At 40.9% G+C, this 23,724-nt stretch overlaps 1 protein-coding gene across 13 annotated transcripts in view; it reads left to right on the plus strand.

Moving 5' to 3' along the window:
* LOC111254967 (A disintegrin and metalloproteinase with thrombospondin motifs 6-like) overlaps positions 1–23,724 on the plus strand; it is a 236,974-nt gene that overhangs the window by 168,168 nt on the left and 45,082 nt on the right. For 10 of the 13 annotated variants that reach the window (XR_015318072.1, XM_086976289.1, XM_086976290.1 and 7 more), the window contains 7 exons: positions 307–456; positions 6,917–7,063; positions 11,020–11,164; positions 15,305–15,532; positions 16,118–16,210; positions 18,815–18,960; positions 21,905–22,061. Coding sequence is in view for 12 of the 13 variants with exons in the window: in XM_086976289.1 (XP_086832415.1) it covers positions 307–456; positions 6,917–7,063; positions 11,020–11,164; positions 15,305–15,532; positions 16,118–16,210; positions 18,815–18,960; positions 21,905–22,061 (1,066 nt within the window). In the remaining variant the exon portion in view is untranslated. The remainder of the gene's footprint in view (positions 1–306; positions 457–6,916; positions 7,064–11,019; positions 11,165–15,304; positions 15,533–16,117; positions 16,211–18,814; positions 18,961–21,904; positions 22,062–23,724) is intronic. The other 3 variants (XM_022816483.2, XM_086976291.1, XM_086976292.1) reach the window with 3 other exon arrangements.

Consider the following 23,724-nt stretch of genomic DNA (forward strand, 5'->3'; position numbering starts at 1 on the left):
TGATATATTCAGGGTAGGCACTAACTTTTTAATTCTCTCCGTAAATATGTTTGTATAGGCGGATGCAATCTAAAACCGATCTACCTTTACCGCATTGTATCATAAATGTTATTTTGCTACCTATTTGCTTATTGTTACAGAGCACAATAGCAAGTATATTCCGAACGAACATAAACAAACGGTACGTAGTATACAAACCCATATGCTGTAAGTGCCAGGTGGAAATTAAATTTATAACTTAAACATTTGCCCATGCCTAGTTAGCTTGCTTAATTTCCCTATTTTTTTTCTTACTGTACGTTATAGGAATAACATCTGTACAAAGGGTTCCCAGCCGTGTACGACTCTAGGTCTTGCCGAAGTCGCCGGGATGTGCCAACCCCAAAGAAGTTGTAACGTTAACGAGGATTCTGGACTAACTTTAGCCTACACAATCGCTCACGAAATGGGACACAAGTAAGTTCAGTGAACATTCACGTGATAAATAGGTACAAAACATTTCCGAGAGGATGCGCTTTGTTCTCTGTCAGTCAATGTTTAATTTAACCAAGTCGCGTCAAAAGGCTGGTGGTCTTCATTTACATAGCTGGAAGATAAAAATTTATTGCCATCACTGATTCGGTATTTAATAATACCAACGAGAGGAAAACAGCGTTAAATTACATGTGTATTTATGGCATTTACTTACCAGAACGACTGTAGCATGTAGCTTTTTCTAAACGACAATGAAACGGACTAAAGCTTTTATGTATGTATGTATGTATGTATGTTGTGATTTTTTCGTTTTACCGCTCGACGAGATCGATTTTAGCCGGTCACCTTTGAACATATCATTTCAAAGCGACTGACCATCTACGGAATGGCTGGCGTTGCTGGCTATATCATGCTCTGTAGATTGTTAGAGAATCTCTATGAGACAGACTCGTACGTATATAAACAGTGTCACCTTGTCGCGTCGCACAAAAGCCGGGACGACAAGAACTCGCAAAAAAGATGTCAAATAGTCAATCAGTAACCCAATCATCTGACTTAAATGTGCTCGTATGTGTATAAGCTTCTACACAGGCTCCTTTCGCCGACGTTTTTTTTTTTTTCGCTCGGACTCATTTGTTATTCAGTTGTTACTGTCGCGACCGATCGCTGTGGGCTACAACAGTCCAGATGAGGTAAATCTGTTGAGGACGATCGACTTGAACGTCTGTGATTTTCCTCTATTCGTAATAATGAAGATTGTATGGCTGCGGGACTGAGCCTGCACACGCCTTCGTGGCGGTGTTCAAAGAGACTTCACAGCCGAACGTTATATAGCGCCCAAGGCCAATTTTTAGCTGAAAAAAGAGCAAAATATAAGCACGTCTATTCACATATGATTTTTAACTTCCATTAATCCTGTAGAGGGTGTGGTAGGTTCTGTATTTTTGAAGGACTTCCATTCAAATGGCGACATCAATGGGAACGTTTAAAAATATGTTGTAAAATGACTGATACGTATTGATGCGTTTGTTATGATAACACTGATAAATAGCATACGTCCTATATTCTAGGACAATAATAGCGTGGGCACGAATTGGTTTCGAAGTCGACAAACGTAGCACGTCCAAGTGGATGCTGCGCTCCTAATGTTGCCGGTTGCCAGTTAGAGAATTTATAATCTAAGAAGGTGGCCTGAAAGGTCCGGGTAAAGCTTGCGTACTCGGCCAGAGAAACAACATCGCTGGCACATTAAGGAAGAAACCTTATCTAACATTTAATTTCAAACGGACAGCTCTGCCCGTTCTGGGTTCACCATGCACCCCTACCACAAGCTGTATTGGGTCTTTTTTTATTATTTGTTTTCAAATGCCTCTACACGTACTAGAAGTGTCACCCTAACTCTTTCCCATTCACTTGTTAATACCATTGTATCGTGAAAAACGCATTGCGACTTAGGTACCATGAGGAATCTGCTCTTATTAGTTAGTTCGATGTTGTAAATAGCTTATAATTGCCCCCGTCACCTTGCAAATGACCGTTGCAGGGTCATAACATAATGCTATTTGCAAACTTGTCATCTGCGACCGTCTTTAGATTTTATTTTAGTTCGTTATCTAAGTTGAACAAAACGAATGTTTACGCCTTGACTGCACTAATAATAATAATAATAATAATAACAATCATTTTACTGACAAAATCATATCAATTTATACAAACTCAAACAAAGAGGCGGAAACAATCCTGTTCTAAGGCTTTCACGTTGGCATCACGCTATCCAGTTGTACAATCTACTGATTTTGTAGCTCCACTTAGTATCGCTGCTCACTTCTGCGCGAGTTTATAAATCACATTAAAATCGGGCTGTCATCTTATCTCGATGGCTTCAGACAGTAAAACGCTAGCAATTCACTAGTTATGCTAGCAGCTTTCAGTGTCGTAAACGTCTTTAAATACACGTATTTATAGAGGGTCCGAATGGTGGATAAACCATACTTTCATTCTGTCGTCAGGAGCGACTATGGGGGCTAAAAAGAAGCCCATTGCGATAGAGCAGGCCTTTGGTGGTGGTCTTCGTTGACGAGTGCCGATAGTTCGTTTTGCTTTGCTCCTCAACCATCGCTGTCCACATGTGATCCTTGCAAGCATCACGGCCAGAACACATCGGCACCGCAGGCTTCCGCTGTTTCTGCTGCTGCGAGTGCTGTCGCCATAATACAATGACGACAATATGTTCAGCGGCGGTCTGATGTCGTGTCGTGGTCCATATTTTACCGAGTTAGAGAAAACGCAAGGCTAAAGTGGACATCGGGGGAGACTGTGCGCGGGGTTAAAACAAGGCGAGCAACAAGCCAGACATTGCCACCGGTTTGGGCTATCGCTGTTAGCTTCATTGCAGAATCACCATCATACCGTAAACGGTTCGCGGTTATATGCCGGATTCTGGCTAGACCGAGCTGGCCCATACACTACCAGGGGAAGTGATGTCAAGTAAGATGATTAAAAAAAGGTTTATTATTAGAAGGCAATAAAGCCTGGGGTCTAACAAGCGAATCGTTCGAAAAAAACGGTGTTGCTGTGAAAGCACCGCTGACGCCCGTTGGAACAGCAACAACTGAAGTAGTTCTGGCTCTAGCCGGCTAGAACTACTTCCGTCGTTTTTGTCTTTTGTCGAGCTTGCTGCTTTCCAGTACTGTGCAAATAATTTAGCATTAGTCACTGTATCCGCGGGCACGCCCCGTCCAGAGGCAGGGGTTGTTATACACCACAGAATAGTGAATACGGCTGAGTCACAAACGACGTCGACTTTGAAAAGACGATGATCCCCACGTAGGTCTAAATGGACGATGTCTCTCTGAGTTTCGGTATGTTCTATGTGAATGTGGGCCGGCCCCATATCATATAGTAACATATTTGGTTATAAGTATGGTTTGGAAATAGACCTCGACTGATACAATGTACTTTGTGTTTGTTGGTGGGTTCATTAAATGGGTAAAAGTAATATAGTAAATATACTGAGCGAATAGTAAAGGAAAATAGTAGTTAGAGCATCTTAGTTTACTTGTATGTAGAAGGCAATATTCTAAAAGCCTTTTGAATGTCATGCAGATATCTTGCTCTAGAGTACGCTGTCATTATTGCGAGATGCGTTGCAAGCTGTAGAATCTGACATCATAATGTCAAACCGCTTTTGACAATCGTCGTTTTTTGATAGGCCTAATTTCGCGTCATTGCTATTTATGTAGGCATTTTTTTCTTTGCTTTTGAAAGTTACAAGTAAAAATACATGCCTAAAAAGCTGCAATTTTTTACTTAACCGATTGTATGCATGTATATCTGTAATATTTGTCAAGTCGAAACCCAAAAAAAGACCTGTGCACGTACAGCGTTGAGTCTTGACGACCTATTGCATAGAAGCGTACAAGAAGTACACACGGTTGCACATAATGATAATATCAAAGTCCCTTCTGACGCCACACACCATTTAGTACGGCTTCTGTTGACAGGCGAGCGGCCAATACTTCTATTATAATACAATAATAAATAGATGTAAATCACCTTGCCTGTGATTCGTGAGATACTGTCGGTGGTCTATACGACCACTTTTAGCAACCCCTATCTACGTCCTTTCTAAACGCTTGTTTTTCGAATAGCAGATGGAAGGAATCGGGGTTTGTGCATGGGCAACAAGCGAAGCCGGCGGCAAAAAAGGAACAAAACGAGCCGGAGAGAAAATGCTGAGGGGCAACAGCTACCCAGCCATCCCCATATCGGCAATATCTGTCTCAACCTAGCTATCTGCCTTGCTTGTGACTTCTAGTCTTGCCGCTGCGGCTATGTAGCCACTACTGCTATCATCGTTCAGCGAAGACACAAGCGGGGCTTTCTGAGTCTCACAAACAATGACCACCAAACACAGATAACGTCTCCGGCTGATAAGAACAACGGCAGTAGCCATAGAAGCAACCAACCGAGCGTCAATGTGAAGCAGGCCGGACCGATACCGAGTTTCCTCTACAAACCCCATTGTTGACCCTAGTCCGACTTCATCCCATGTGTGCCATTCGTGCACCGTATAGCGAATCCCTTAGCTGCTCGCGAACACTGACTCTTACGGGCAAGTGTTGCCTCCAGAAAGAGGCAAGCAGGTCGGAGACTGAACGAGTGCGTACAGTAGGACCGTTGGCCCCCACCCGTTGCTAGTAAATAAGCGATGGAAGAAGTTCTGAATAGGCTTGGAAGGCAATAAAGGGAAAAATAAGTCGACCTAGGCATCTAATACTGACGGCCAGCTACCAAAACAACGGTAGCAGCAAACTGGGGTGACACAGATGCGGGCGTTTCACAAATAATATACGTACAATTGTTTGGATGAGCAGCAAAAAGGAAAAAGAGAGCAGGAAAAAGAGAAACATCGATGTGATTCGAACAAAGAAATAAAGAAGCTGATTCACTAGCGATGTCTGTTTTGTCGTTAATAAATGTGTCATGATAATAACGGTGTGCTTATACCTCTATGAAAGCGTAAATCTAGGCTGACTACACTTAGACGTGTAAAGGCAAAGCAATAAGCAAACATTTAGTTAGCTATCTCTAATAAATGTGTATTTTTGTCGTTCTCTAAGATCAGGTCCGAGGGATTTTTTTGGCCAGCTTGAAGGAGGCTTCAATGAGTCTCGGAACACAAGTATGCCCGGATTCATGGTTTCTATTAGACCCGATTCGTTAATTAGAAAAGCAGATTTTTGGAGGCGGCCTGTTAGCCCCTTAGGCTAGGAACTAAAGAAAGTGAATGGCAGTTACAGATACGCTAGTGAGAGATATTTCTTTGTTTGGAAATCGCCGACATCATTGAATCTTCGGCGTATTCCTCAGTCTGCCTTACGTCTGCGACGAAATCCTGGAAGATCAGCCGTCACACACAAGAAAAAATTACACTAATACCTTACCTCATACATCAATTGTATGGTCGAGCATATGTGCCTTAAAATTTTTGAGATGTACATCAGGGTACGCCACATGATGGAAGAAAACTACTAACGCATTGCAAGTTAAATATACGAAAAGATGTCGCCAATGTATTGCGTAACGGATGCCAGACATTGGAAGATCTGTTCGTCCGTGGCCATAGTTCTCTCTCAAACACTCTCTTCTTTAACGTTTGACATAAGTAATTCAGGGCGTAGGTTGTTATCCTCTGTTCGAGGGCAAGGAATCCATGGGAGAATAAAATACAAGACCGAGACATCACCTAACTTGCAAGAGAAAGATTTTCTCTCTAATTGTCCGGTAAACGCGTATTGTACCTCACGGCCTACTGAATGAAATTACGGATTAAATTATTTATTCTGTCTTTGCTTCTTAGAATGTTAAAATAATGAGTGATTATATCCACCACGCGGTTGGAATTTCAGTCACAGGTCACTGAAGAGTAGAAATTTTGAACGCGAAGTGAGTGAGATTGCCTTGTGGTGCTAGCACAGCTAGATCTTATAAGTCAGTGCGCACTTAATATAATTAGTACGAAATATGACATAACCTAGCATACACAGATCTTTCAGTGTGAACTGCCTAGTATGAAAAATTTAGGCTGTCCAAGAAGGATGCGACGGCTATAAAAAGCCGACCGGAGGAATAGGTTCGTCAAGGAAAACGTTTTTAAGGCACAAATTTTAACACCACTGTTATTTAGGGCACGTCATGTTGTTTGTAGACCAGGTTTCTTCAAAACAAAAAAAAAATCAATTCAATATATCGTGCGTATGCTAGGAAAGTTATCATGCACGTAAGAGCCATGTAAAGCAATAGCAAACAGCTGAAGTACTGGATGTAAAACTCGAAACATTTAAGTATATGCAAGAATCTGCTTATTATTACGTCCGAGCCTACGATGTTTGAAAAAACATGGGTCGACGTTTTTTGTTACGGTGTTTACGGCGTATTGGACGAAGCAACAGCCTATCAGTTTCAGGTTGTTCTAGGACTGAAGAAGAATTCTATATGTATTCTACCTAACCTTCCATTTTATTCCTATATCGTGTGGCTATGCATAGATGACATTCATACTTGTACACTGTAATTGTATTACTAATTTACCTCTATTGACTAGTCCTGACCATAGAAGATTGTTGCTTTCTGTGCTTCAAATGCGATTATCAATATATTGCAGATACAGGCAACATCATCAGCTCAGGAGTAGGTCTACCACGTTAGATGTAACTTAGATCCCTCTTAATGGAAGTGCGTGAAATGTCACCAACAACTAAGAACCAATATATGTCTAGTGAATATAATCGTGGGTTTCGTCGTCCTTGCTCGTCATCACTTTAACCCCCGCCATCTATACATCACACTTAACAATGATTTTATATGCGGACTATACTACATGACAAGTGTGATTAAATAAACAATTTTTATACATTTGTTTTTTGTTGCCAACTTCCAGCTTCGGAATGTCGCACGATGGGCCTCACAACGGCTGCCAGGCTCCGCTCGGTGAACGGCAACATGTTATGGCCCCACATCTGAATTCAGATACGTCGCCGCTGGTCTGGTCGAACTGTTCTCGTCAGGAGATCACGAATTTCCTCGAGTATGTATTTGACATTTGCTACAAACCTATTTCATTTTGAAACAAACAAAATAAACAGATCTATGAGTGTGCCCATGTGCAAATCAGCTTTGGGCCAGTCACAGCACAAATCGTCTACGAGACACCCTTGTATCTACGTTATCATAGGCCAAACGCTAAGGCTCTACACGCATACACATGCAATGGTACATTTACGTATGTCAACGTTTGCAACTACAAATAAATAGTTTACCTCCCGCTGTCTGCCACCGAAGAGTACATGGTTTTCTCGTGCCATTTTCCTTAAGCAAATATTAGTAGCCATCGACCTTGCCGACGTACCAATGTATTGATATTGGTACAAGGATCATCATAGCCATCGACGGCGGCGGCGGCGGCCAACATGTCGATCCTTAAATTTACCGACGATTACTTGTTGTCTGTCCGCGGTTCCCGTACGACTGGGTCTTTTGTCGATACTGCTTTATACAAACCTGCCTCTCTTCGATGCTACCGCTCGGCATTCTGTGTCCAGCCCATGGGCTTATTCGTCCTGCCGCTGTTATTGCATATATGTTCGCATATATTACTCTGTACCGTTATGATTAGACGGTACGTAAGTGCTAGATGAATCACCTAAGGCGACTTTTCGGTTAGTTAACGTTTATCCATTGGATGAGCATGCGAGTACTAATTGCAATCTGCAAACGGCAAAACGGCGTCGGGGCCTTCGTTAATGTTTCCTTTGAGTGGTATGCTGTTAGCCCAAAAATACGAAGGCGGTTCCTTATTTTGACCTATTGGTCCACCGACAGAAAGTTCAGTAAATACAGACCTTGCAAGCACAGGCTATGAACAATATGCTTAATAGAGGCACACCGCCGGAACTTCTACTTTGACTGCCGCGATCATCGCTCCCAGTGTCCTTAGAGGGCCTGTTGATAGAATTATACAAGTGGAAACATTTTTACAAAAAAATGAAATTAGATACAAAGCATACCTTAGATGATCTTAACGCCACGGGTCGTTTAGCTTCGTTGCTGAAAAAGCATCGTCTCACTCTGTTGTGTTTTCTACTGGATGGACAATAACACATGGGCCAATTTTTCATAGACGACAAAATAAATATTTTGGACTTAAACCTGGTCTAAAGAAAGAAAGAAAAAGCCGCGCAAAGTGACCGAATGGAACCACCGACTCGTGTTTTCAGGAAGGTATCAGTAGAAGAGGCGAAAACAGGCTAACGGCATAACCGTACAAAATAGCTTTGAAATGCGCAAATCGCGGTGTGTAAAGGTATTTGTTCGATCGGCCATGTAAAGTGAGCCAACATTGGAGAAATAAGATTGTCTTGCCGAAGACTGAAGTGTTTACTTATGTCAAAAGTTCAGAAGCCGGACGACTGGGATGAAGACAATAAAGAAAGAAAAAGCTATGTCCATATATAAGAGAGATGACAGTCTAAGATTTTATCTGTCTTGCTTATCCATAGCTTACGTGAGTTATGGCTGAGTTGCTTCACAACTCCATTGCCTAACTCCAATTTGTTCTGAACAGGTGCTTATATAATAAATAGTATAGCTACCCCACTTGAAGGCATGCTACCTCGATTCATGTTGTCCGTTTTTAAGGCTTAGTAATGCATTGTATCTAAATCGAGAAATTCGCGTCTAAACAGCAGTCTTCTTTGCTTTTCTGTATGTTCAGGTTCAGAGAAGTTATTAGTGGATGGGTCAGCCAGTAGTTTCCTACCTGTTCGAGGCTTTGCTGATTCAACCTAATAGGCTCTCGTTTTCCAGGCCGCTTGCGTGTACCAAAGTACAAAATCTAGCTCACCTTCATTGGCCTAATCTTGCTCGTTGTTCTGTATGCGCGATGTGATGTGTTGTTTTCCTGGCTGAAACAACTAAACGACAAGGAGGTCCTTCACCCTGACTATAACAAGCAAATTAGAATGAATTAAATTATTTGATCTGCTTGACGGGAAGCTTAACGCTGATCTACTAGACCCCAGTACCCTAATCATATTACTGCTTATTTACCAGCGTGAACGGTCGGACTACGAAACGTGAACTACATTATTGTATAATATGGAAACTAGATATAGCATAGGTTATAGATTTGCTTGCGTAAGGATAAAGTAGCCTATCGTGCTTTGAGCTGGGCATATAGCTAAAACTTGTGCGTGATGTAAGTCTAAGTGTACGAATAAAATAAATTAACTAAATGCGGATATTCGTTGGTGTATTCTTAAAGACCGTTGCGTAAGTTTGTTTGCGTAAAAGTGAACACTTACGTCGTATAGCTCGCTAGATTTGGGAGTATAGAAATTGGCCAAGTTGTGCCTTATGGGTATCTTAACGATTATCGTAAAGATACATAATTAAAATTGTTGGATAAATTATTTAGTCCGCGGTCAATTAGTAGGTGCCTGAAGGAACCTAACGTAACGGCCTGCTCTGCCAGATGGATAAACTCGATTTTAGTTATGTTCATCGCAACACTATGTCGGTGATCGATTACGTTCCCACGGAATGACGTCGCGTGATCTATAAATTTCTTTCGACTGACTTATTTGCAGAGCGATACTTTGCAGAATTGTTTTACGCAGACAGCTGAGTCATGTTTATACTTTCTCACAAACTGCAGGGCCGTGTTTTTTTTATCTAATTAATTAATTATTATACTCCGCGTCTACAAAATACGTTGTGTCATCCGAGGGTAGTTTTTACATATGCTATTAAAGGATAAAGCCTACTATATATGCATTATTTTTGTCGAAACAGAAGATCTGAAATGCTTAGAAGAATATTTGAGCATCCGTGCTACCAATAAGCGTAAACATCTGCTTGCCGTGAAATTTCCCTATTAAAACGACACCGTTCTGCGTTTCGAATACTGCCGTCATAGAGACGCTTCGAGTGGCTGAATCAATTGAACTGAAGTCTTCCATCTGGCAGGTTTAGACAGGACTCAAGTAGTTTTTGCAAAAATTTGCAGAGTTGCCCGTGAAGCTTTGAAGTGTAGTATATATGTGTGCATTTTCTCGAAACCTTGAACAGAACAGGAGAAACTTACCACATAAGCATAGAAAAAATTGGCTAAAAGTATACAAAGCGTTTTTTTATTTTTTAATTATGTACATTTTCTGAAACCTTTTACTATGTAATGCTAAAATGTAGGGAAGAATATGCAATGAACATTGACTGGGAAGTAAGCTTAGCTGAGGTTAGGGTTATCCATGTAAAAGGACCTAAGCCCGTCCTAATATGTGGCGTTTCCGAATAAGCTGCAAAGAAGAAATTCGCTTATATATATATATATATATGTACTTCTTGAACGTTGCTTTATAGCAAGGAGAACCGATGGCGTGCAAAACCAGATTATTACCCTGGGACGATTGTAAGCACCGGGTATCTTTGTTAGGTAGATGACTAACCGTCTAGCCCTGCAGTAAAAACGTTTCTCCAACGATCCGTTAGCACACCTCGCATCTCTTTGCAATATTGGAGGTCAAGCATTCGAAGCAATTACTTTAGCACAGGTATAGGCCACTCAGTTTAGGCTAATTTTGTGCAACAGGCCTCTTTGTATACGTTGCAACACCTTGTAGTAACACAGAAAGATGATTAATAGCTTGAAAAAATGTCCAGCATTTCCTTTAACGGCAATGTTGTAACGTCCCAACGGGACTTGTATGGAAGGAGTACTCACAATTACATATAAATATATATATGTAGTAAGAAGAATGAACCAGGCGTCAGATCGCTTCTCATACTTAAACAGCGAGACGTACAGCTACCTATGAAAAACACCGGTAGGATTAGGACAGTAATTTTTACACAAATACAAGTACGCATACTAAATGCTTATTGGGGTATATATCCAATTGGAAAAAGAACAAAAAATACTTTTCAATTACCAGCATTATTTAGCCAATAATAAAATATTAAAGGAAAGCATCAAATGATTTTTAGCCGCGACTGGGGTCGTTGTCTAGACGACGAGCCATTGGCGCACAACTTTACCTTCCCTGTGTTGCCACCGGGAGCCATGTACGATGCTGATCATCAGTGTCGGCTACAATACGGATCGGAAGCCAAATACTGCGACGGAATCGAGGTAAGCATATCGTCCTCGTTTGTGCTAGGCTGCAATGTACCTAGTTTGCTAATTTTCTAAGTACCGAAACCTTTTACCACTACTATTATTATAACTATCAATTATGGGATAGGTGTATTATAAAAGAAATCAAAAAATATCACATCGGCACAACGTCAGTGTTTTATCAAACGATAGACGCATCTTCCTTGAATGAACGCACTGTGTGTTTTGATGCTGGTGCATTACGTTGGAATAGTTAGATTTGAAATTGAACTTAAAAGGGGTGCATCAAAGAAGATACTAAAACACAAACCTACTGAAAATGTGAAGAACGCCTACGACAAAAATAAACAAAGCAAGGGCCTTGATGTGTGCACAAACTATAAAGCTTAACGAGAAAATTTTAGTTTGCATTATCTCTATTTTCTAGATATAACGTTACATGGGGAGCTGTACATGCAAAGTTAAAATCATCAAAAAGCCCGTTTAGTATATCTGCTTAGCAAGGAACAAGATGGTGATAGGTGATTTAAGTAATTTTGATTTGAGTTAACTTGAAGAAATAATAGACGACATGGCAATTAAGCGCTTCCTAGGATGCTGCCCCCACACTCGAAATAACAAAATCGGTAGTTCCGGCTCACATAGAAAGAGAAAACTTCCTTACTTTCCCTCATTTAATTACAGCAAAAATATTTCGATCTGATAACTATCATTTTTAGTTAATCTCCTCTCCACTATAAGAAAGCCACACTCCTGCGGCGCTTTATCTCTCGTAATAGCCACAAAAAACAGCATCAGCCGTTACAGAAGTGCTGCTTATGTTGTACGTGACATATCAGTGCGTTTGTCAACATGCATATGTACACAGGCATGACCTGAGTACGAGATGCGGTCGTAGTCAGCGAACATAAACGAGCTTGCTTTACGTAACATGCTTTTCTAATGATCTTAATTGCATGTTTGTGTGTGTGTGTGTGTGTGTTTTTGAAAGCGAGAGAGAGAGAGAGAGAGAGAGAGGGAGAGGGAGAGAGAACCCGAAAGGAAACTAACGAAAAAGCATTCACGGAGGCCCTTTATTTTTAATGGGACGAACATGTGATTAAGCCCAGTTTTTTTCGTGTGTAACACAGGCTAAAACGCGCAAATTCAATAGACAGCTAGCTCTTGAATTCTACTAAGCTACAAATATTATACATTGGCCAAGCGTACAGCCCTGTCTAAGAGACACACATAAAAAGAGTTGCGATTCTTCATTTTTATAACGTTACTTCAGTACCTAGTCACGATATGCGCTGCTACTATACCTCTATTGGACAGCCCAAATTCGTAGATTTCAACTCTAGGCGAGGTAGACGTCAACGCATTCGGATGGCATCCCAATAACGATATCGATAACGATGCAGTTATTTCAATATTGGTAAAGCGAAGCCTACCGCGAAGCTGGTAGTTCTATCCTACAGGCCTAAACGGGAGTAGCGGTTTACAGAGCAGCGTAAAATATTTCAGTCGGAACATTCTTTGCACCGTTGATTCTCATCTGCGCGACGATATTGGCAATCGCTGAGCTCCAAAAGCGGATAGTTAGTAGATTCCGCTAAGGATAGTTGTCGCATCTATCCGATCTACGCTCAAATCACGTAAATCGCGACAACATCGCATCGTTGGCTATCATCAGTCACGAAATAAAAAATGACAAATTAATAAAGACGTTACTTCGTCAATCCGAGAAGCGTGGAGGATTGTTTAGCTACCCCAAACACGCCTCGGTTGGGGGTACAATGAACCAGCTAACGAAAAAGCTCCACATTGTATTCGTATCCAGGCGCTCTACTGTGTATTAACTATTTTTGGCGGTTAAATCCGTACCATCGTATTCAGTACAGCCATAGAACGGCGAGTCTGTACGAATGCTCAGTAGTTACACCCACTTACGAGATGAAATTGCTTCTCAAAATAGATTTCATGTACCCGCACATTGAATTTTCAGCCACTCCTTAAGTTTGAAGCGGCCGCCAGATATTTAACATAACAAGAGCCATAGCTTCAAACGGGCACTTAGTTCCATGAGGAAATGATCCTCCCTAAGGTGCGCTATCCCCTTCATAAGAAAATAAGCTAATTCTACTGTTTTATGTACATACTAGATTCATCGTCAAAATCACACTCCTTTCCACCCACTTCCTTTGGCGAAAAAATATGCCACTCCATATATTTACTTATAATATGGTCACATTAGTTACTGTTATCGCTCCACGTGTTGCGCCTACATTAACCTAAATTAAAACGGAGGTAACTATTATAGCTTTAAGAACAATTTGCCGACCTCTGGTTGAGCTGTATTTTTTTTTCCAATTTTTAAATTGTGTTCGATTCCTCTATCCTATTACCCTTTACATAACTGAATCTCGTGCAGTTGGCAAGGTAATTCATGGCATGTTCAATCCTCGACAATTTCGGAACTTGAGTTAAGGTGCGGGCGGAAGGCCAGAGATGGAAAAACTGTCGTCTTCGCTGATGCCGTGATAAACGAGCATACAATTGGGAACTTACGACCTTCTACCTAAGATGTGAATACACTTGATGTCCGTACGTGTCCGATCGGTCAAATTAAGTGAAGCTACCAGCAGCATGTACAATGCTATGGCTCGCTGGCGTGATTGAGAAAGCATCACCCTCTCTGGGCAAACCCACATTCCGCCAAGTTGTTTGTCACTGATTATCCTTAGCATACTCGAACCTCTGGCTAGTCAAAGGGTACAAGCATGGACATAGCATCGCCAGGAATATGGCGTTGGAAAAACGATCCGAAGTAGATAACGAAGATACTCTATAACTTGGGCTTGATATCTAAACGGAGTTTATTACAGACAAACTATAGCGGAAACACATTTGACCTACCTCTTTTAATGAAAAACAGGCTCAAGCATCGATAAATCTGACAGATCCTGTTATCTAGTGTTATGTCATAACTGTATAATACGATATCATAAATAAAGCTAGGCTAGTGAATACTTGAGGATCAACTTTTTCAGAAGTCCATCAATTTTAAGCGATGGTTCGATTTATCGAAGGATGCATTGTATCAAGTTAGCTTATACGTGCTGAAGTAAACTAATGCCCCATAATAAATCGATAAACCTGAAGCTAGCTTAAGCATACCACCCACGTATACTGTAGAGAGGGCGTTTTCACAGTAATAAAAGATAATGGCTCGATAACAATATACTGGAAAAATCAAACTATACAGATTGAAATGTGTCATTTGGCCCGCAACTAAAAATAATCAACGAAAAACAAAATGTCCGTTCTGTCTAACTTGGCCCTATGCACGCACTTCGGCCGAAGACCGTACAGCACACAGTGCGGCGTTACATTAAATCCATTCGTCACGACAACTTACCCTTAGAACATCTGATTTTAATGACTATTAGGTATAGGCAATTTTCAAAGCTCTCAAGCGTGCGTAGAGTGATCGGCCTGAAGACAAATATTTACATGGACACGCAGCATGCTCTGTTTTAGCAATTTCTTGCCAAGACCTGTTCCAAAAAGTTTCTTTCTAGATCTCGTTCTGCTGTTGATAACTACTCGAACGTTTAAAGCCGATTATGGCACATTTTAGCCAGCGAGGGACGAAATCTATACAGGCTAGTGGAATAATGAGCTATTTACATACGATGTAAATGTATGTGCATACGTATTTAAGCGCTTGATGCCGGCACTGTTCTTTCTGCGCGGGGAAAGGGGAACACATCGAGTAACTTATCGAACATAAAACTTAATAGATCTCATAGGAATTTACAGAACGACAGTTAGTTCTGGTATATCTTCACCTAGCTAGCAGTGTGAGCTCTATCAAGCACACTCTGCTTTCCATACTCGAGCTCATCTACATATATAATAAATATGTGAGAACGACCAAGTTCCCTGCTGTTACTGTCATACCTTGCCTGCCAGTGAACGGAAAACAATGGTGCGGTGAACTGCATATGACGGCATACGTTCATCTGTTAACTTTGTACACAGTGTGCAAGCCCCATCTGATCGCTAGGAATGGTACTCGTATATAACACTATAAGGCAAAACTGAATTTGCAGTATTCAGGGTTAGCCTGTTTTGACGCACGCAGCTAATTGGGTAAACTGTCCTCCGCAGACCCTTCTCGAGAGCCCCATCACCACGACCGCTCACAATATCGTCTTGATTTGCCTCTTATCATCGAGATTAGCTGAGAAAGTGAGTCAGCCGATACAGCTCACTTTGATCCTGTGGTCAGATAACGTAAACGGCACAAATTATGACCGTCCTACTATCATCGCCATTATCATTGCACCCACATTGGACATGACGGAGGACTTCGGAAGCCTCTTTCGTTTAATTTTCGTGAGTAACGGCATGGCTCTATTATTTAGCCCTGCATAATTTCGTGATCCCGATCCCGTTACTGCACGCCAAACGGGCGGAAGGGGGTGTGAACGAAAAATTAATGAAGCGAATAACGATTTAATGAACAGTAATATATTACTGTGCATACTGCGTCAGTTAAGCTGGTTGCGTCTGCGAACAGATCACGTTTGGGCCAAAAACCCATCACACGGGTCAATTTCGACTTTTTGCTTTTCGGCGTCTCGAATTTTTGATTGATGCTGCCAGGTCGATGATGTTTACACATAATAAATGGAGTTCGAGTGCTAATTGCAGCTCACCTGATCCGTAGTAAATAGCGTTGTCGTGTGTGAAGATCGAGCAGACGCTAGAGGCTATATATATATATATACACATATAATTTTAACAACAACTTTAAAGGGAACACGCCAAATATGTTGGCCCCTGATTGTTTCGAAGTCGAATTCGTTGTAACTATGCCCTAGTGAAAGGACTTTGTTACAGATTATAACAAAAGCACGCAGTAGATTAAGGATTGTACTATCACTGTGATCTAAAGCCCTCATGTTACCTGCGTTACAGGAGGTGTGTCAGACCCTTTGGTGTCGGCTGAATAATAAATGCGTAACGAAAATGGAGCCCGCCGCCGAAGGAACCGTATGTGACAAGAACAAGGTAACTAAATACGGCTAGAAAAGCAATTGCCTCACAACGTAAGTTCGTTGATCGTATTTTGATAGAAATTGTCGTAATACAAGATCGCATGAAGATTTCAATTCTGTTTTATTGGAAGAAATCATCGAACCAATCGATCTGGTGTAGGTAATGTTGTAAGGTCTAATAGGACATGCACCAAAAAACGTATGCTCGTAATATTATTAGTAATCGCTTCCCGAATAAAGGCCGCGAAATTATATGGCTGAAGTGATTTTTTGGTTAGCTCGTAGAGCTAGCCAAAATGCCACTCGACTCTATCCGGTATTGGATACACAGCAAAAAGGTTTAGAGATGCGTCTGCAGTGGATTTAAGTTGTGATAGGGTGCTCAGTGTCCTGCACACACAAGCACCACCAATGGATGTACCGTACCGTATAGGGGGATTATAAAAGTCAGTAGGACAATCTTGTTAGGAAGGCAGGTTTAGCGAAAGCGGTTCATTTTTAAAAAATGCAGCTAAATAAGTAATGCTGTTCGGGGAGTATGGCACGTAATGGCCGATTGCGTCATTCATTTGAAAACGTTGTGTGTTCGTGAAAGAGATAATCCTTAGATAAAATGTGCTATATGGCCTAGGTAAGTTTCACGAGACTGTTTCCTATTCATAGCTTCGTTTGCATATAAACCGCTGAAAGCTTTTTAGCATAATAGCTAATTTATGGAGCTGAGAAAAAAAAAGGTGATAAATACGAAAATATAAACACATTCACCTATTCATAGAGGACAAATTCCAGCTGTTTGGTAAAATCGCTTGAACTTCAAGTTATCTGTTTCTTTATGCTTTAAATTGTAAACTTTCAAAGTCAATTCACTCTGGCGTTGGCAATAAGCGTAAGACTTAACTTCATAGGAGTTAATTCATAAACTTGAGTAAACTTTGGACGCAATCCGCACGGGTTACCAACTGATCATGCTAAGACGTCGCCATTATTAATTGTCTTCACTTTTTGCGTTATGTAGCCAGGTATAACGTATTACGTCGCTTGGCACTTAACCTCGACACACCCTTACACACAATGGAGGAAATGTTAAAAAAAAATGTACAAGTATATTAACAAGGTTCTATTGTAAGAGTAGAAATTAAAGCTATCACTCCTAAAATTGAGGTCTAGACGGCTCCTTATCCTGAGGACAAATCCTATAAACAAACTGCCAATACTATATATTTGTGATCGTTTTTTGTTGTCGTCAATCTCCATGTATGTAGAATCCTTAATTTACTGTACCTATAATTTAGTTGTAATAATTCGCGAATATTTGTCAGGATTCACAGTAGTGCTATATTGTTTAATCTACGAAGAGTTTATCAGTTTTTAGGGAACAAACTTAATAGTATTTCTTAACTTTTAGCTAAAATTATGACAACGTTTCCTTTACCTTTGAGTATTTCGTCGTTAGTATCCATTTACGTCCATGTATAAATACGTTACAACGTTGAATATGTTATATCACTATTATGCTCAACGTTCTGCCGCAGGCTGTGGGTAGTTTAAGTATTTCCTCTTCTGGTTATAATTTGTATCAAAAGTCGTTAATTTTTGAACGTTCCTTAGGGCGTTTTTCCGATTCTTTATTAGTTAAGTTCCTTGATTTCCATTACAATTGGACTTAACAGAGATCGGCGTATGATCGCATCGCTTCAGGATCCGACTGGTCCGCTACCAATCGTCTAGTTGAAGCATTGTAATGAACGTGGGAGTTATTTAAATATGCACCAATAAGTATTTGTTTTAAACCCATAGTTATACCATAGAACCGCGTTTCGTCAGCTGGTGTCAAACCGCTAGTGTAGAGGGCATTTCTGTCCCGCGCAGTGCTCTTCAAATGACCGCCCTTAATTCTGTGTGGCTCACCACCTTATCCGAACTTCTGAGACAGCTGTAGGGGTAAAGAACTTAGCTCAATGAGGAAACTGTATGGGATGAGCTGGAATATAGCATAATATTACGCTGCAGAAAGGTGGAACGCACAGCAACAACCTCTAGAAAGGTCTCATGTAGCTTAAAATCCTGCTTCTTCCCGAGCAGGATGGGGATATTTTTATTGTACAAATGTTGCCTGCTTGAGTATGTTATCCTGTATAGTCTTTTAGAAAACCGAGATATATATCCGCGACATTAGTCTGTATTTACCAGTAACCGGTTCGAAGATCCGTTTCATTCCGTTAAGGCTCCCAAGTGTTCCGGATTTTCTAGGTGAATTCATCTGCTCCTGAGTGTATCCTTATTGTAACTGCATATACTAGTTCCCTGCACTGTAACCTCCTGCTGACTGCCGTGACATCACATTTAGCCGCTTTGAGAAATATATCAGCTAAATTTCAAATTGCAATAGCTTAATACACTGGGGGAACGACATTTACAGGTCCGCATAGCACACGCAAAGAATCCTGTGAAGTGGCGGTAACGCTTGAAATAAGGCAGATTCTAACGGGGTATACACTTGCATATCATATGATAAAGAAGGCGGTTCTATTTAATTTGCTAAATTAACGCTTTGCTACTAGTGTATTATTACTATTATCATAATGTTAGATAATAGCAAGTGTCAATTTTTTGGCAGTGGTGTTATCTAGGGAACTGCACCGAAATGGGCGATCGGCCAGAGGCTATAGACGGTGAATGGGGTTCGTGGAGCGCCTGGGGAGAATGCTCTAGAACGTGCGGAGGTGGAGTTATACACGCCGAGCGCCATTGCGACAATCCAGCGTAAGTATGAATGGGGTCAAACTATAGTAGATATGCTTAAGATTTACGTTTAGAAGCATATGCGGAATATGTTACTTGCCATGACCGACCGCGGACCAGAAAGCGATTTTTTGTTCTGCTTTCTGCAGTAAAATGTTTTGTTTTCTGTTATATGAAACAAGGGCATGTATAGTCGACAACTGAACGTTTACCTATTAAGCTCTGAACAGAGACTCTAGTATGATATGTCTGCACATAGCATAGCGCCTCTCTTAATTTGAATGATCCTCAAAGCCAGATTCTTTGTGACGATTACGAAAACGCTCGCACGACCATTGCATATGTGCAGGCCAAGCTTTAAAGTGACTAGTCATGTTCAGCTTCGCGAATAAAGAACTCTTATGGGCGCCCGCAGTTTCCTCTCCTGACAATCGAAGAACACGCGCACACGCACAAAGATTATGTTTGTGTTGTAATATACATGTGCAAGGACTAATTTCAGCTCTTTCTCGTACTTGTGCTTTAAACGTGCTTCATCTTACAAAGCGCTAAAAATTGTTACGCTTGTCCTTCTTTTATTTTTCGAAATCTCTGAAGTGATAAAGATAACGAGAATTTTCTAGTCTAACATATGCTTTTTTATGCCACTTCACATTGCGTTGCATCACCGACACTATGGTCGCCGCAGTGTTAGATTGAGTATCACAAATGCAAAAGTTGCCTTTCGACGCGTAGGATTATTGTGGAGCAAAGCCACGGCACAAGTGCCGCTGCGCGCGATGAAAAAGAAGCCCAGTTCGAGGAGTCCGGTGAGGGTGTCCTTGCTTGTTCAGACGCCTGTTGTTTTATAGTCTCTTGCCGTACAATCATGTTAGAAACCGACCCCGTTTTACCCTCTTTTCATCGTTTACACTGTCCCATTTTGTCCCACCTACCCTTTACTCCTTCAACCAGTTCGTCTTTCCTCCTCTTCGCAAGGGTTGTACCGCTTCAAACGACGGAAGTAGCCGGCCTGTCATGTAGCCATTTGGCGTCGACGCTTCTTGGGTCACGGCTTCTCGAACCTACCGACGGCTCTATGGCTTACCTCAACAATCGGTTGTAAAGGAGCCTTTTTTTGGGAAAGGAAGTGGCGGCTAACCAAAGATCTGGATGGTGAAATCGTAGCGGAGAATCAGACAGTTCTTTTATATCGGATCCTGAAGCCACACGATGCCTTCTGTGCTGCCGAGTAGGCCTCACGTATAACGGTTTGTGTTGCCTTTGCCAGAAGGCGGGCAGGACCCATGGTGGCGGAGCTGCTAGGAACAAACAACGACATCAAGAAATGCCTCCGCTCCCCGGCCGGAAGCAAGTTTATAGCAACATACGGGAAACGGTGAAACACTCATTGCCGCTGAGGCAAAAGCTACTAGCGGCCGGCTTATATAGAGGTTGTGAAGGTGGTAGTTGGTGGTAGAAGCAATAGAGGCTGTGTGCCATAATTGTGTTTAGGCGACGGAAGCTTATGGTGCTCCAAGGACCCTTTACTCCCGCAGCTGCTTGCGCGAAACGAGGGTCTGGAAAAGCCCTCTAGGACTCTTTTGTGTTGTTTTTGGTTGTTTAGTAGCCCATGTTACAAACAAGCTTTGACGACGGCTATAATCAAACGGTGGAAAAGTGTAATGCCTATTTCGAAAGCAGCTGGGTGTGTATCACTTAAACTTGTTTCCCCTAAACATCATTTCCTTCTATCGTAATTCGATAGAAGTTAATCTTTTAGTACTTAGCGTATAGAAACGATATTCATGTAAAGGTAATAAATCGCATCCAGGAAATGCCTGCTCCTAAACAGCGTTTATGACACTAAACGGAAAGCAAACTAGTCTCCAATTGTCGAACTCAGGCGACATCCGGAGATGATATTGATCATAGCGTAAAATAAATATAAGCGTCATAGATGACCTTGTAGAAAAAGGCAAAATTGCATGAGAACAGCCACTTGAAGCACCATATCATGCTGCTCCCGCCACTGGACGAAAGACGACGCGAGAAATACGGTAACTAGCAACGATGAGCTCTTCTGCTGCTACCTGTAAGCCGGCCACTAGTATGTGCTGAATAGAAGAAAGACATAATGGCAACAGAACATTACCTTGTTAACCGTATTACTTCAAAGTCAAACTGATTTTTATGAAAAGAAGACATTAGTTTTACCTTTTTCCGTTGTAAAAGAATTAGTTATTTTAATGGGTTGTTCTTCCAGCTGACCTTAAATGCCCAACTCACAATTTTTACAACATTATCAATTAAAATTATTAATTTGAATTTTCTGTTTGAAAACAATATTACACGGAGAAAAATTTTATTTTTACAATTTCTTAAGAAAGTATGATTTTTAGAAAATATCTACCTGTACTTAAATATTCTAAATCTTTCAATAAAAATACTTCAGTAAAAGGACGTTTGTGAATCAATGAATTGTTGATTTCAAACGATATGTAACAATTGGTTTGTAGTAGATTAATTCATGTATCGGCAAAAAAAAGAAAACAGTTCTACATATATGCATACATACTCAAATTATTGAACATGTGCGAGTGTAGATTTGTGTCGACCAGCAAAAGTTTGCGGAAAAACACACAAAGATTTATGTGATTGGTTTTAATTATACGGAATCCGTTTTAAAATTACCGCGTCAATCGAGACGAGATTAGCAGCGACACAACCCAAACAATTTTGTAATTGTTCTGTTAGGCAGCGGTTCACTGTCGCTTTACCACCGGGTCAGAGTAAAACTGTACGCTGTAGTGAAAACGAAATTGGGTCGATGTTGAAGAGACACCTGGGTCTGTAAACAAACGTTTAATTCGCTATCTAAAGATCACCGGTTAAGGAATATAGACTTTTTTTTTTTTTTAGCATCCATATTATGATAAGTGAATGTTGGAGTCTACGCGGTCCTTCAACGTAAACGATATGTCAGTGTTTGTTTTTCATTGTATTTCAGACCAGCACACGGAGGTCGATATTGCATCGGTGAACGTAAAAGGTATCGAATGTGCAACACTGAAGAATGCCCAGAGGGAACACCGAGTTTCCGGGCGGAACAGTGCGCCAGCTTTAATAATCTACCTTACAAAGTGAGTTGTTTTGATCCGACTGCATAGCAGTTGAAGTTACGTCAAAGGAACGTTCTTCTTCGCTGAAATTTCGTACTAGTTTAATGATTAAAATATTCTCACGTATGCATCATGCGACGAACATTAGAAAAACGTAACACTAGCGAGCAATTTAAATTGTACGGTAGTTACGGACAATTATACATGGCTTAGATAATTTGATCGAAGTATATGTGTCGATATAAGGGGATTACGCGCTCAGATTTGCTGGTTAGAGAAGGCGATACGTTGTTCTGTAATAATGTATGGCTAGGTTAGCCAAATCAAAAATTATGGTTTGTTTGGCAAAGTCCACATCAGGGCCCCCTGCGCAGTGTGAAACCATATTTTGAATGGCCAACATCAACGAGCTTTCTTTTGTTCGAGCAGCCAAGAGGAATAGTGCCGGTGTCCTCCAAAATCAACCCAACCTCAACAAAAACTTTTGTCATTATACGTGACTGTGGCAAAAGGAGTTATGTAAATTGCCGATAAAGTTTAACTTAAAAGTAACGACATGTGCCACGGTATGCAACGACATGTAACATAACGAATGCAAAAATACGATGTTTTCAATTAACTTGATGTATATATATGCACATACGCATTTCTAGGAAGCTGAGTTGCCACCTGTGGCTACCCAGTTCTATACAAAATTAGCACGAACGCCATCTAGTTTTACACATGATCGAAATGCAATGCCCCATTTCACCCCCTAGGTTATAATGTAATATAACTTAATGTAGTGACTTTTGTAAAGGTTTTCAGTGTGCCTTTGACGTGTAGCTTAGGAACAAGCGAATCTGCAATAGAAAAGCAGTTGATGAATTTGGTTTTCATTTATTGGTATATAGGATTGATGCAATGGGAAGAAAAACGCTTAGTTTCCCTGTATAACCCAACCCATTCAAAATTGACCAGACAACGGATCGGGAACACGAGTTGCGCTAAATTTTCTGCTTATGTAAATCTACAAAAAGTTGAAAGTTTGATGGTACTCATTTAAAATCCGCGTTGTACAGCGTTCGCATAACTCCTGTCGTATTCAATCAAAATTTGAACATACATACATACATACATCTTGTAACTTTCTCAACACGGAAAGTGACAAGCTTTACGGTAATATGGCAACCGAATTTTGGATTATGGATAAATTTAAATTTCACTCTTTACCATTGGGAAAATAGTTCGCCTTTTTGGTTGGAAGCAACTGATCCACTTGAGTCGTGATCAGAGTCGAACGGTCCCGAGAATCGTGAAGCAGGGAAGAGTCTACCAGATTGAGTACAATAATGCAGAGAGTTTCATCTAACAAGGAAAAATTTATAGGATCAGACGCTTTTCACCTTGTCGTTGTTTATGAAGAATCTTCTTCAAATCGCTGCCTCAATGTGTAACCAGTTGTTCGGAACGTCGAGCCACACGGTCTCGCTTTCTGCGTGCTAGAACAAGTAGATTGCTAGAGAGAAGCGAACACTTTGAAAAACACTAACTTAATTATAATAACAACAATAGTAATAATTAAGAGACTGGAACATCACTTCAGCACTTCAGTGGACTGCCTACCTCAGTACTTGTACTACTCTGTAGCGGATATCGTATTCGTTATAGTGAGTCAACTATTCTAGATTTTGAATTTCGACGA

This window comes from Varroa destructor, unplaced genomic scaffold (assembly GCF_002443255.2).
Source record: "Varroa destructor unplaced genomic scaffold, Vdes_3.0 BEIS01000007.1, whole genome shotgun sequence".
NCBI classification, from domain to species: domain Eukaryota; kingdom Metazoa; phylum Arthropoda; class Arachnida; order Mesostigmata; family Varroidae; genus Varroa; species Varroa destructor.